Source organism: Barbus barbus, assembly GCF_936440315.1.
Source record: "Barbus barbus genome assembly, chromosome: 10".
Classification (NCBI taxonomy): Eukaryota; Metazoa; Chordata; class Actinopteri; order Cypriniformes; family Cyprinidae; genus Barbus; species Barbus barbus.
In genome coordinates, this window is record NC_136738.1 from 320001 (window position 1) to 334719 (window position 14719).

General features: G+C 42.2%; 1 protein-coding gene across 1 annotated transcript in view; it reads right to left on the bottom strand.

Moving 5' to 3' along the window:
- Window positions 1-14070, bottom strand: part of lims2 (LIM and senescent cell antigen-like domains 2) — a 14947-nt gene extending 877 nt beyond the window's left edge. Inside the window, exons 1-10 of the mRNA XM_079427469.1 lie at window positions 13215-14070; window positions 11117-11276; window positions 6929-6995; window positions 5999-6119; window positions 5052-5201; window positions 3918-4068; window positions 3682-3774; window positions 1987-2035; window positions 1813-1888; window positions 842-1012 (exon numbers count right to left, since the gene is read on the bottom strand). Of these exons, the coding sequence (XP_079283595.1) occupies window positions 877-1012; window positions 1813-1888; window positions 1987-2035; window positions 3682-3774; window positions 3918-4068; window positions 5052-5201; window positions 5999-6119; window positions 6929-6995; window positions 11117-11276; window positions 13215-13312 (1101 nt within the window). The 5' untranslated portion in view covers window positions 13313-14070 and the 3' untranslated portion in view covers window positions 842-876. The remainder of the gene's footprint in view (window positions 1-841; window positions 1013-1812; window positions 1889-1986; window positions 2036-3681; window positions 3775-3917; window positions 4069-5051; window positions 5202-5998; window positions 6120-6928; window positions 6996-11116; window positions 11277-13214) is intronic.
- Window positions 14071-14719: the final 649 nt, after the last annotated feature.

Consider the following 14719-nt stretch of genomic DNA (forward strand, 5'->3'; position numbering starts at 1 on the left):
GTTCCGTGTCGTTTGGGTGTACAGCAATACACAATAAAGTGCAATATAAATGCATTATATTCATTAATTCGTTCTTTCTTTGTACCCACTGAGCATGGTTTAAACAGCACAGCCTACTTGTTGCTGGCCATGTCTGTGCCTTTATGACCACCGTGTGCCCATCTTGTGATGGCTACTTCCAGCAGGATAACACAACCATGACACAAAGCTCACATCATTGCAAACTGGTTTCTTGAACGCTAAACTTCAATGACCCCTACAGTCACCAGATCTCCATCCAGCAGACCTTGGGACGTGCTGGAACAGGATTCACATCATAGGTGTGCAGATGAGAAATCTGCTGCACTGTCATGCCAATATGGGCCAAAATCTTTCCAGGAAATAGGAAATAAAGGCAGCTTTTAGGAAATAAAGGCAGTTCTGAAGGCAAAACAGGGTCCAACCCCGTACTAGCAAGGTGTACCTAAAAAGTGCCCAGTGAGTGCATAAAAATGAGAAACATGGAATGGAGAAGGTTAGTGCACTGAAAATCAAGATCCTGCCATGATTTGATACCCTCATCCAAACCCACAAGAATTCAGTTTATTTTCAGAACTAAATTAATTCTGTTCATCACAGTGTGATTGTGTCTCTTTAAACAGACATGGATGAAATGGCTTCTTTTTTTTACATTTTACAATCTGTATATGAACATTTACGTGTCAAAGATCTGGCTACATGAACTTTCAATGGAATAACAGAAATCTCTCAGGTTTTTGTTTGTGTTTTTGTGTTGGGAAGATGGATGGAAGTCTTTGGGTTTGGAGTGACAGAACAGTCTCAGGAGGAAGAAAGCACTGACCGCTGAGGAGGAAACAGCAGAAACAGAGAGACACATCACAGACAGATGGGCATTTTCTTCTTCTTCATGTCTTTGGAGTCTTGTTTGGACAGGCGTCTCTTGAGCTCGTCCGGCATGCGCTCGTAGCAGTGCTTACACACGGGCTTCAGATCCATCTCCACAAACCTGTCCCTGAAGAACAGCAGAGAGCACAGCTGTCCGTCAGCAAACACACAACTCATGCGCTTCCCTGAGCCATCAGGTCCTAGACATTACCCTCTACGCAAATTCTTTCAACAGTGCTTTATATTAAATTACGCCGCCCTCCTTATATTGCTGTTTCTGGTAAATATGAGCCAAACAATGCAAAACTAAAATGCCTTCGCTGTTTGTCCTTTTATTATTTCATGCAAAACATGTAAAGTATTGACACCCCTAGAAATTCTTATGAGTAAAAATCCAACTATCTAGTCCCATTGTATTGTACAGTTATGAAGTCTGGGTGAAGTGATGATGTGTGTTTCACTGGGTAACAAACTCCTAGTCATCCATCACTACAGGAAAGATCATGTGACAAAAGAGGCACGAATCAGAAAACAGAATGTTGAATGGATTTTGATGTGATTGGTGTAAATGCAGCTTGGCTTTGTGCACATGAAGAGCAGCAAGGACCTCACGATTAAAGATCATGAGGTCAAAATTAATATATGCATGGAAGATCTGTTCACAATAACACCAGTAAGACACATTAAGAACAGTGTTCATTTGACAGCAAATGTTGTTTGTTTAAATCAATTTTAATTTCCTGTGTCTATACGAAAAATGATTTAAAACTGCCAAGAGAAATGCAAACTGAGCGACAACTAGCCCCAGTCTCCCCGATTCATTAAAAATGGTTTGCATAACTCAAATGTGAATGTGTTCTTAACATTTCGAAGCATTTGAAGCTGATATGTTGCTGTCTAGCATACATCTGAAACACTTGTACGCACTTGAGGGTCAGCTTGGAGTTGCACGTGGAGCAGCCGAAGCATTTGACACACCAGGCCTTGTTCAACGCAGACACCACTTCAAAACAAGAGAAAGAGTCAAGCATACATGTGGGCTCTTGGCTATAAATCCTCAGGTTATGATCATCATTATATGAACGATGCAAATGGTCTCACCATCTCCCTCAATGGCATGGCTGCAGTGGTAACAGACTTCTCCAAAGAGCTGTGAGAGAAGTGGAACACATTAAGATAATGTTTCGAAGCAGTGTGTTTTCACTGCGTACAGTATCTGCCACGGATGTGGGCTGCATCATGTCTCAGTAATATTTTTGTAGACTGTCCTGTACATAAAGTCTCTAATGGGGTTTAGACCCAGTGGGCAATTGATGTTGAAAAACTGAGGTCAAAAACTTGACATAATGTTGATTTGATGTAACTTGAACATCAAACTTATTGGTCTTATACAAAAAAACAATTTCAGTGTGGGATTTATTTCCTATTTTCACCCAACTACCACTGAAAGAAATTAAAGGGGTCATATGACATTGCTAAAAAGAACATTATTTTGTGTATTTGGTGTAATGCAATGTGTTTATGCGGTTTAAGGTTAAAAAAACACATTATTTTCCACATACTGTACATTATTGTTGCTCCTCTATGCTCCATCTTTCTGAAACACGTCGATTTTTACAAAGCTCATCGTTCTGAGAGGCGTGCTCTGATTGGCCAGCTATCAGGTGCGTTGTGATTGGCTAAATACCTCAAGCGTGAGATGGAAATGTTACGCCCCTTACTGTATTGTGATGCTGCGTCCCGGCGCGACAACACAAAAACAATTAAACCCATTATAAACGAGGCATTTGTTGCATCCAGTGAGGGAGTAATTACTGATTATAATGACTTATACTGTCCTTTAAGTGTCGCGTTGCGTAAACATGACCATGTCTGCATTTGTGATCGGAGAAACGACAAACAACAAGCACTACTCTACACTGCTCAAAACTCATGTTTGAATCGTCAGTAACAAATTCTTTAAATAAGAAAACTTATTAACAGGCTGTGAGTCAGAAGCACCAGACTGTCCTTGCCCTCCTTTATAGAAACAGGAGGCTACTCTCCCAGGTTCAGGAAACAGTCCTCCGTAAAATGCGCTGCACACACTCTAATATTTGGGTTGAACTGTTCTGGAACAGTGTTGTAAATACAACTTAACCAATGATTTCTAGCTGTGACCTCTTTTGGAAGCCCAAACAAAGTAGTTTCACTTTCACAATGAAACACAGCGTCTCCAGGACACAGCGCCGTATACACAGCAGCAATACTGCAGCCAGAATAATAGCTACGTCCCACACCGTGACGCAGACATGTGGGGTGTGTTTGAATGAGCCGTTTTAGGAGGCCGTGGTCAAGTCTTCACTTTTATAAAGAATATCTCTTTGGGTTTGAGACTTTAGTCTTTGCAGCTTCAGGGATCTTATCTATGCACAAACAGCTTGTAACGCTCCAAAGAGAAAGGAATACTTGAAATAGCATCATATGACTCCTTTAAAGAGATGTTGATCTTTCTTGATCAAGTCTTGAATTTGACTTCAAATTGACATCAAGGTACCTGCTGGGGAGCCTGATCACTCCTTTCACATTTTAAATGCACATTGTAAAAATCTGAACATCCTGGTAAATTATTACAGCATTACAGAGATTTGAAGTAAAATGCCTTACGCTTAATGCTGACCGACCTGCACAAATACAACAAAACAGACACCGCATGCAAATGTTTTTTTAATCAATGTTTATATTCTTATATTCATATCTTGATATTTTGTATTTTGCATCTTAGAGTGGATTAATGAGCTATTTTCCAGACTTTACCTGGTTGTAGTGAGTCTCGCAGTATGCCAGGCCCTTGCGCTCATAATGCCGATGACCAAGAAACGGTTTCTCACATTTAGCACACACGAAATGCTGCAAGCAAGATGACAGATGATAATAAATGTCAAGATCCCACACTGGATTGGCTCAGAACACCTCATTAGAGCATTCAGAGGATCAGTCATCACACTCTCACTATGATGGACACAGAACAGCACGTGTTTTAGGTGAAATACCTCCACGTGCCACTGTTTGCCCATGGCATTGACCACGCGGCCCTCGACGGGTCTCCTGCAGGCACCGCAGATCGGCACGCCCAGCTTATCGTGACACGGCAGACAGTACAGCTCCCCCCTCAGCTCCCTGGCTTCGGCTGTCAGCTCTTTACTGAAAGCAGAAGCACTCAACCCTGAGCTTTAGAAACATGCCATGGGTTCAACATCAACATCACTGGCAGGAAACATGTGGGACATCTTTGTGCCTTATCGACCCCTAAACGATTCATAGTACTACCTTAAAGGCACAATATGTAAGATTTTTTGATTAAAATATCCAAAAACAACTAGAACAGTGTTATATATTTTGCTGACTTGTGTACTTACATTATCCCAAATGTTTCAAATAATGTTTAAATCCAGATAAATAAGCAAGTTTAACTAGTGTAACGGACCGTGTCCTTGCGTCGCCTGCCAATGATGTCATGCACCCTCGATTTTCCAGTTTTATTTTGTAGAAAACATGGAAACCCCAAAGACACTTTAATAAGTTATGCATTTTATTAGACAGGTTATGAACACACATTATTACAGAACTTTCAAATGTGTCTAGTATGATAGAACCGTGCTGCTTTACCCCGCATACGCACGACTGGAAGAAGCGGACGCGCTCGACCGTGGCATAATAAAAGCTCCACTGCTTTCGAGCCGTGTATCGCGCTCGTCCTTCATTAGCAATCGCTCCAGCATCCTCGTTTCACTTCCACGACTTTCAGCCCTGCTTCATACTACACTGACCTTAATAAGTCTTTAATACATTAGCTCATCCATGGACATGATTGCATCGGCTGTGAGGATGAAGACAACAACTCCCATGATTCCACACTCAGTCACGGAGTCATCAAACTACGCTTTCGTTTTTCTGTTTGTTTTGAATATGTGCCCTCTAGCGGCGAAAACTTACATATTGAGCCTTTAAAAGGTACATATTACTACTATTTATTTCTTTACAAACCCACTACAGAGCTGAAATGCATTGGGAACAATGTCAAAAAAGTCACGTCAATATATTTGAGTAATATGACAGATAAACGCTGAGAACTCCTGCTTCATTCTGAGAGTCTCTCGCTTGAGTATTTGGAGTATGTTACTCACCTGCAGTTATTGCAGTTGAAGTGGTCAGGATGGTACGGGTCATTCTTGAAAATCAGCGGGATGTCATCAATGATGGCTTGACATTTCTGACAGATGTACTTCCCCAGACTGTGAGCCTTCTCACGGTTATGACACGGACGGCACAGGTGTCTGTCAACATAAGAGTACTCACTCAATCACAATTTCTAGACTAGCTCGTTTATTTCCTAGTCACATTCAATGAAAACTTCATGGGCCTCAACTATAAAGCGTGCATACGCTCAGATTTGATCTTAGAGTGTGCGTACGCTTAAATCCACGCCAGCACTCATATTTGTAAAAACTGGCTTTGACATCACATCAGGGTCTGAGCAGACAAACACACTTCTTCTTTTCGGAGTATTGCAGGTTTTTTGAAAATGTAAGATGTTCTAAATTAAAGGATTTGGATGATGACTGCGATCTTTTACACGTTAATGACATTAATTAGGAGTCGTTTACAAGACAGAGAGCTGAAACCAATCATTTGTGCACAAGTCCAAGACCAGACGCATACATGTTTTTTGTTCATACGTTCATTCTATGAATCAAACATACGCATATTTGAGAGATGATTGCAAGATCAAATTTAGGATGGTTTCTATGCAACATTTTATAAATGAGGCCCCATGTGATTTGACTGAATATTGTACAACCCTGTTGAAAAAACCAGCATATGCCGGTTAGGTATGTTCATAACCTATGAAGCATGGCAGCTGGTTTGAGCTGGTTATGAGCTGGTCCTAAGCAGGAACTAGTTACTTAGGACCAGCACATGACCAGCTTAAACCAGCTCAAACCAGCTGCCATGCTTCAGAACATACCTAACTGGCTTTTGTGTTATGCTGGAGGGGTTCATCAGGGAAGGAGCAAACAAAGTTCCTATTTGTCCCTATTTTGCCCTATTTGTTAGCAGCAGCTGGACTGACCTGCCTGCGTTCTTCACGAAGCCGACATCAGCGAGCACAGCCTGGCACAGATCGCAGCAGAAACAGTCAGGGTGCCAGCTGCTGTTCATGGCCTTTATCACACGACCAATTATGAACTCACCTGGAAACACAGCACATGCAACACACATCACACAGATGCTGCAGTAATGGCTGAATTCAGCTCATCGTCTTCAGGATTAGGGTTAGGGTTAGGTTAGTAAACAACTGCTGCAGACCAGTGTAAACTTCTGCCAGAACTCTACTTGTGTTTAGCTCCTGACCTGACAAAGAAATGAAGTTCCAAATGTAGGTTCAGGAGGAGCCTCATCATTAAGTCCTGTCAATCATCATTACGAGCATTTATAAGCAGCAGTCATGTATGTGAGTCCCTGCAACGATTCTCCCGAACCCTCCACCTCCCCAGCTCCACCTCTATTTCTCTCATTCTGCTCCATGTTGTACCATCAGGGGGTTCTAACCTGGAGCTTGAGTCTCCTTCCAGGACAGCAAGTCAAGTTCTTTAAGACTGGATGAACTTGTGAAATACCTTTTTATCTTTTGCTGCCTAATCTATCCCACCCCTTGACAAGTGCCATCGTAACAATATAATCAATGTTCTTCACTTCACCCGTCGGTGGTTTTAATGTTGTGGCTGTTCATTGTAAGAATGAAAGCTGAATTTGTTTCTGTTTTTTAATTCATTGTATTCAGTCAGATTTGTTTCAGGCACATTTTAGAATAAGAGCCATTAAATTCAATGCAATGGGACACTATCTGAACTGACCACTAGATGATCTTGATGGTTGCTAAACACTGTTACTGATATTTTTAACATAGATTGATGAGTGATCAGATTCAAGGGTGAAGTGTTTTCACACTGGGCATCGGCAGGATTCATTAGCGTACTCTTGATCAGGTTTGTCTACTCACCACACTGGTGACAGCATGGAGCAAACAGCATCTGGAAGTCATGCTCACAGTATTTTCTGCCTTCAAACTGCAAAAGCAAGTGCAGGACACATGTGTCATAGATTAGCTGTTCATGTCTACACAAAGTCTTGTGTCTCAGACAATATTTTAATTTCACGACTTATTGAAATGTAATTTATTAATATGTAATTTATTAAGAACATTCTTCATTCTTTCCCTCCTTTCTTTAATCAAAAAATAAAGTGAAAGTGAAATCCATATAACTAACAAACCTTGAAGTCTGGATTTTCACTTTTCTTTTCTTTTTTGTTTCTTAATGACATCATTCTTAAGGAAATGGCATCAAACAATAGCACAAACTGTGATGTTTGCATCAAACAGCCAATAAGTCAGAAAGGGATCAATCATCTCACTAAAGATCTCACTAAAAAGGTTAGTCATGAAGCATTTGTTGTGGCATTGAACACAAAAATCCAGGTTTTGCTCAAACTAAGCAAACTTAGCTGCTTGTAGATTGTGGTACAGTCCTTGATATGATACTATAAACAGGCCAAATGGTTCTAAATCTGCAAATGAACTTGCTGATAACTAGTTGATACTGTATCTCATGTCAGATAACTAGCTGCTATGAAGTATTCGCTCACACAGATCAGAATCAGAATGAGAATGAGCTTTATTGGCCAGGTATGTTTACACATACAAGGAATCTGTTGTAGTGACAGAAGCTCTACAGTGCAACAGAGAGACAGCAACAGGACAGGACACAGATAATAAAAGAATAATATAGAAATATCCAAATAGGCAATGTACAAAGCAGCAAAAACACAATATATAATATAGACAACTATGTATGTACAGGTCAAGTATGTGCAAATTAGAAGTGAGAAAATAAAAATAAAATAAGTGAGTGTGGTGAATGGATATGTATTATAGTTGTGTGTTCCACGTTTATTGTTGAGTGTTCATGAGATGGATTGCCTGAGGGAAGAAACTGTTCCTGTGTCTGGTCGTTCTGGTGCTCAGAGCTCTGTAGCGTCGACCAGACGGTAACAGTTCAAAGAGAGAGTGTGCTGGATGTGAGGGGTCCAGAGTGATTTTACCAGCCCTTTTGCTCACTCTGGATGAGTACAGTTCTTGGAGAGTGGGGAGGGTTGTACCAATGATTCGCTCAGCAGTCCGGACTACCCTCCGTAGTCTTCTGAGGTCAGATTTGGTAGCTGCGCTGAACCAGACAGTTATAGAAGTGCAGAGGATGGATTCAATGATGGTGGAGTAGAACTGTTTCAGCAGCTCCTGTGGCAGGTTGAACTTCCTCAGCTGGCGAAGAAAGTACAACCTCTGCTGGGCCTTCCTGACAATGGAGTCTATGTGAATATCCCACTTCAGGTCCTGAGAGATGGTGGTGCCCAGGAATCTGAATGACTCCACTGCAGTCACAGTGCTGTTCATGATGGTGAGTGGGGGGGAGAGCAGGGGGGTTTCTCCTGAAGTCCACGATCATCTCCACAGTTTTGAGCGTATTAAGCTCCAGGTTGTTGTGACTGCACCATACAGCCAGCTCCTTAACCTCCTGTCTGTAAGCAGACTCGTCACCGTCCTGGATGAGGCCGATCAGTGTGGTGTCGTCTGCAAACTTCAGGAGCTTGACAGAGGGGTCTTTAGATGTGCAGTCGTTGGTGTAGAGGGAGAAGAGCAGTGGGGAGAGAACACAGCCCTGAGGAGCTCCAGTGCTGATGGTACGAGTGCTGGATATGTATTTACCAAGCTTTACTAACTGCTGTCTGTCTGTCAGGAAGCTGTTGATCCACTGGCAGACGGAGGTGGGGACGGAGAGCTGGGTTAGTTTATTCTGAAGGGTTTCCGTGATGATGGTGTTAAAAGCGGACCTGAAGTCCACTAACAGGATCCTCACATAAGTCCCTGGTCTGTCCAGATGCTGCAGGATGAAGTGCAGTCCCATGTTGACTGCATCATCCACAGACCTGTTTGCTCTGTAGGCAAACTGCAGGGGGTCCAGTAAGGGACCAGTGATGTCCTTCAGATAAGCCCAAACCAGTTTTTCAAATGATTTCATGGCTACAGACATTAGAGCCACAGGTCTGTAGTCATTAAATCCAGTAATTTTGGGTATCTTTGGGACGGGGATGATGGTGGAGCATTTGGAGCATGAGGGGACTTCACACAGCTCCAGTGATCTGTTGAAGATCTGTGTGAAGATGGGGGCCAGCTGATCAGCACAGGTCTTTAGGCAGGCTGGTGACTCACCGTCTTCTTCGCTGATTTGAATTGTAGGCGTGGGGGAGAGAGGGGTTGCTGGAGGTGTTAATGGTTGTGTGGAGAGGTGTTCAGGGAAGATGTGGGGTGATTTTTCAAAATTACAATAAAACTCGTTCAAGTCGTCTGCTAGTTGTTGATTCTTTAGAGTGCTGGGGGATGGTGCCTTGTAACTGGCGATATCCTTCATACCTTTCCACACTGAAGCAGAATCACTGGACGATACTTTTTTCCTGAGCTTGTCAGAATAATTCCTCTTTGCCACTCTGACATCCTTTTCCAGAGTGTATTTGGCCTGTTTGTACAAGAATTTATCCCCCTTTCTGTAAGTATCTTCTTTGGCCTGACGGAGCTGTCTGAGTTTGGCAGTGAACAATGGTTTGCCGTTGTTGTAGAATAGATGAGTCCTGGTAGGAATGCACATATCCTCACAGAAACTGATAGAAGATGTTACAGTCTCTGTGAGCTCGTCCAGATCGGTGGCAGCGGCTTCAAAAATAGTCCAATCAGTGAGAGAGAAACAGGCTTGTAAGTCCCGCTCTGTTTCATTAGTCCATCTTTTAAGAGATCTTAATACAGGCTTTGCAGATTTAAGTTTCTGCCTGTAGGTCGGAATAAGATGAACCAAACAGTGATCAGAGAGTCCTAAAGCTGCTCGTGGAACCGAGTGATATGCGTCCTTTATTGTTGTGTAACAGTGATCCAATATATTACTGTCTCTGGTGGGACATGTGATGTTCTGTCTGTATTTTGGCAGTTTGCGGGAGAGATTTGCTTTATTAAAGTCCCAGAGAATGATTATAACATAGTCCGGGTGTTGTTGCTCACTCTCTGTTATCAGATCAGCGAGTTTCTGTAGAGCTGTGCTCACGTGCGCTTGCGGTGGAATGTAGACACTCACAAGAATGAACGAGCAGAACTCCCGCGGCGAATAGAATGGCTTGCAGTTAATGAAGAGCGTTTCTAGATCTGAGCAGCACATCTTCTTTAACACAGTTACATCTGTACATCACCTCTCATTGATGTAAAAGCACGTCCCACCGCATGATTTCCCCGTTGATTCTACGTCGCGTCTGCTCTGATCAGCGTGAAGTTAGGCAGATGAATCGCGCTGTCCGGTATGTCGCCATTTAGCCAGGTTTCCGTGAAACACAGAGCAGCAGAGTTCGAAAAATCCTTGTTTGTCCGGGAGAGCAGAAGGAGTTAATCTGTTTTGTTGAGTAGAGAGTGGAGATTCGCCAGATGGATGCTAGGCAACGGCATTCGAAATACACGCTGTTTGAGCTTCACGAGCGCTCCGGCTCTCTTCCCCCGTCTGCAAGTCCTCCTGAAGCGTTTGACCAGAGGTACGGCTCCGCCAACTACAATGTCCAGCAAAACATCCGAAAAATCAAAATCCGGTAAAAGATTTTGTGGTGTGTTCTGCCGAATGTTCAGCAGGTCATCCCTGGTAAAACTGATCGTATTTTGAAAAACAAAAAAAAGGAAAAACCAACAAATACAGTACAAACACTGAAGAGCTATGCACAATAGCTGCCATCTGCGGCGCCATCTTAGTTAGCACTTAGTTAGATGCAGTGTCCAGGCTTCTGGGCTGGACTATCTCAGACAATTAAAATAGAATGAACAAATGTGAAAAAGTCAATAAACAAATTAATTCATACAGTATAGGAGCTGGTTGCTCAGGACCAGCTTAAACCAGCATATGCTGTTTTTTTTCAACCAGGTAGGTCTACCAGCATCCTGCAGATTTCAGCTCTAGCCCCAATCAACCACTGCTGAAGCAGCTAGGGTTATTGATAATGACAGTCAGAGGTGTGTTGGAGCAGAACTGGACCTGAAGTCTGGGATGGGAGGAGCAGGGCGGGTGATGCAGGACTGTTGGGTTTAGATACGAGTGGGAGCGTGTCTCACCTCATAGAAGAGCCCCTCGAGGAACTGCTGGAAGCACTGCGCACAGACGAAGCACTGCTCATGATACAGCTCACCATTACTGTTCACGATCTTCTCTGTCGGTGTGAAGCTGGACTTACAGCGCTCACAGATGGCATTGGTCAAAGCATTCGTCATGTTGCTGTGAAGACAAACAAACAATCTTCTTAAGATTCTGTCACAATGTGGTAATACTATAATGAGGAACATGGATCAGAATCAAAGTGAAGAAATGTTTGCATGGTTGTAACCAGTGTTGGGTAAGTTACTCTAAAGAAGTAATTAATTAGTAGTTACTAATTACAGCTTCAACAGTGTAATTAGATTACTGTAATTAGAAGCAGCTAATTACTCTCTTCAAAAATAATTTAATTACTTACTAGTAATTAAGTCCTATATCACCCTCAACAAGTTAATGATACAAGGATAGACATGAAACGGTTCTTTTAATCCTTTCAAATAAATAATAGATAACTACATAAATTATTCTGGTCACACTTTAGATTAGGGTCCAATTCTCAGTATTAACTAACTATTAACTATGACTTTGGCCTCAATATACTCCTAATTACTGCTTATTAATACTTAGTAAAGTAGTTGTTAAATTTAAGAATTGGGTCGGATTAAGGATTTAGAATAAAACATTAATATGTGCTTTTTAAAGTAATAATAAACAGCCAATAGCCCAGTAATATTCATGCTAATGTAGCAGTACGATCTACCTGTGATGTACCCCATAATAGGAGTGTTGGTAATTACGTTAATTGAACAACATATAAAAGTGTCTGTAGGGGGCTATGTGTGTGCGTCTGTTCGGCGTCTGCGAGAGGCAACTCTCTTCCGGAGAGGTGTGTGAACATTGGGAGGTAGGAGTTGTTGGCAGTGACTATATCGTGGATTTGTTTTACTTGGCTTCATGGGTTCATTTTGTTAAAGGGTGGACTGAGGAGGTGAGTGAGTGTGTGTGTGTGTCTGAGTGAGTGAGTGAGTGAGTGTGTGTGTGTGTGTCTGAGTGAGTGAGTGAGTGTGTGGGCTGCTCTTTGTAAAGCTCAGACGTGGAACGAGACGAGGAATGCGTGATCTGCTCTCTGGAGAACCGTGTGTATCTGCGTTCATCTGTCAGACACACAGCTGTCAGAGTCAGTGTTATCTAGTCTCAGACGTCACCTGCATAATACATGACGCACAAGATCACTCTAGACTGGAAGATTGCATGTTGCGCATTTATCAGTAATAGTTTTGTGTTGTTTAGATTCTTGTTGAACTGCTTGTTTGAGAACGCGAGTGTGCGAAACCATACCTGTGAATGCTCAAAGAAAAACTGTAGTAAATAACCAGAAGAATGGCTATTTGTGCAACAAACCAGTGTTTTTATGATTACAATAACAAGTTAATGTAATGCAATAACAAATACAAATATGTCGTCCTTACAGTACCTTAAAAATAAGGTTAAAAAGTTAATCTGATTCGTAACCAGCTTGTAACTATCTGCCATTTCCACAGTTATTGCCCGGGAAGAAAGGCAGGTGACATGTGGTCACCACATATGAGCTTTGAACTTTTTAAAGATATGAGCAAGCCTATGAAGCATTCAGCAAATGTTAAATAGTAAAACAATTAAAGCATTGTACATAACAGAAACATGTCAATGGACATGTATTGCTTTGTCATGGCTCTTACAGAACGAGAAGCTCTAAATTAGCACAGGAACATGATGCATATCATCATCAGTTTCTCTAAATCACACTGAAAGAACAGAGAACCAGATCACATTATTTACAGCGCTGGTCCTTGTCATGAGATATTTACTGTTCTTTACTGCTGAGGATCCATGTAAAACCCAGCCACGGACATTCAAGACACCTTTGACACTTACATTTAGCAGACGCTATTTATCACACCATAATCAAGCAGTGTACAGCATATAAGTATTTATATAATCATGCAGTAAAATATGAGGCTATACTTTTCTTGAGTTTCTTAATGATTTCTGTAACTTCAAACATTTAGTAGCATAATAAATACTGTACTTTAATACTCAAATGAACCCTAGAGGATAAGTTTGCGATGTTACACTCACAAGCGCACGTAGAAATCACAGAACTCCTTGTAGACTTTGACATCGCTGCGTTTGGGAATCTCTGCGTCCTGGAGTCCGTTGACGCTGTCTTCCTCCATGATGACCACAGAAGCGAGCTGGTCAGCCTCGAGTGTGCTTGCTGCGACTGTGACCGACTCAGAGTTAAGAATAGACCGAGTCTGGTCATCATGTGTCAGACCAGCAGCCTGCCCAGCTCCAATACACCACACTCACTCACTCACTCACTCAGACACACATACACACACACACACTCACTCAGACACACATACAAACACACACACACACACACTCACTCACTCACTCAGAGACACACACACACACACACACACACACACACACACTCACTCACTCACTCAGAGACACACACACACACACACACTCACTCAGAGACACACACACACACACACACACACACACACACACTCACTCACTCACTCAGAGACACACACACACACACACACACACACACACACTCACTCAGAGACACAGACACACACACACACACACACACACACACACACACTCACTCAGAGACACACACACACTCACTCAGAGACACACACACACTCACTCAGAGACACACACACACACACACACACACACTCACTCAGAGACACACACACACACACACACACTCACTCAGAGACAGAGACACACACACACACACACACACACACACTCACTCAGAGACACACACACACTCACTCAGAGACACACACACACACACACACACACACTCACTCAGAGACACACACACACACACACTCACTCAGATACAGAGACACACACACACACACACACACACACACACACACACACACAGACAAACAACTATAAAGCTTGACTTCAGAAATACTTAGGTTAACACAACCCAGTGTTTGCTCTTCCCCCAGACCCTCAGTTTGATTTTCACAGTGACTGCACAGTAACCTTCATTAATGACTAGAATAGAAATAACTAATTAGCATAATGTGTGTTAACCTAGTGTTTAGACATCTTTGGCAACTTCCTGGGTTCATCACACCACTTTTTGGTCAGAAACAGAGAGATTTGCTTGTGTTTACTGATGGTTCTATGCTCTTATTCTCAGTTTGCCGTACAGTGGACACTAAGCTTGGTTCCTAACACCAGCAGAGTTGAGTGGCATTCCTGCTCTACAGATCTCTGTCTCTATAAATAAAGTTCAGCACATCTCCAAAGCTGCCAGCTGCCTCTGTGGATGAAAACAAACTGAGCTAAGTTGGGAATTTGGGGCATGGAAACTCCTGACCTCCCTGAAATAGGTGACCCTGGAGCACAAAACCAGTCATAAGGGTCAAGTTTTTGAAATTGAGGTTTATACATCACCTGGAAGCTGAAAAAATAATATTTCCATTGATGTATGGTTTATTATGATTGGACAATATTTGTCTGAGATACAACTATTTGAAAATCTGGAATCTGAGGGAGCAAAAAAATCATAATATTGAGAAAATCTCCTTTAA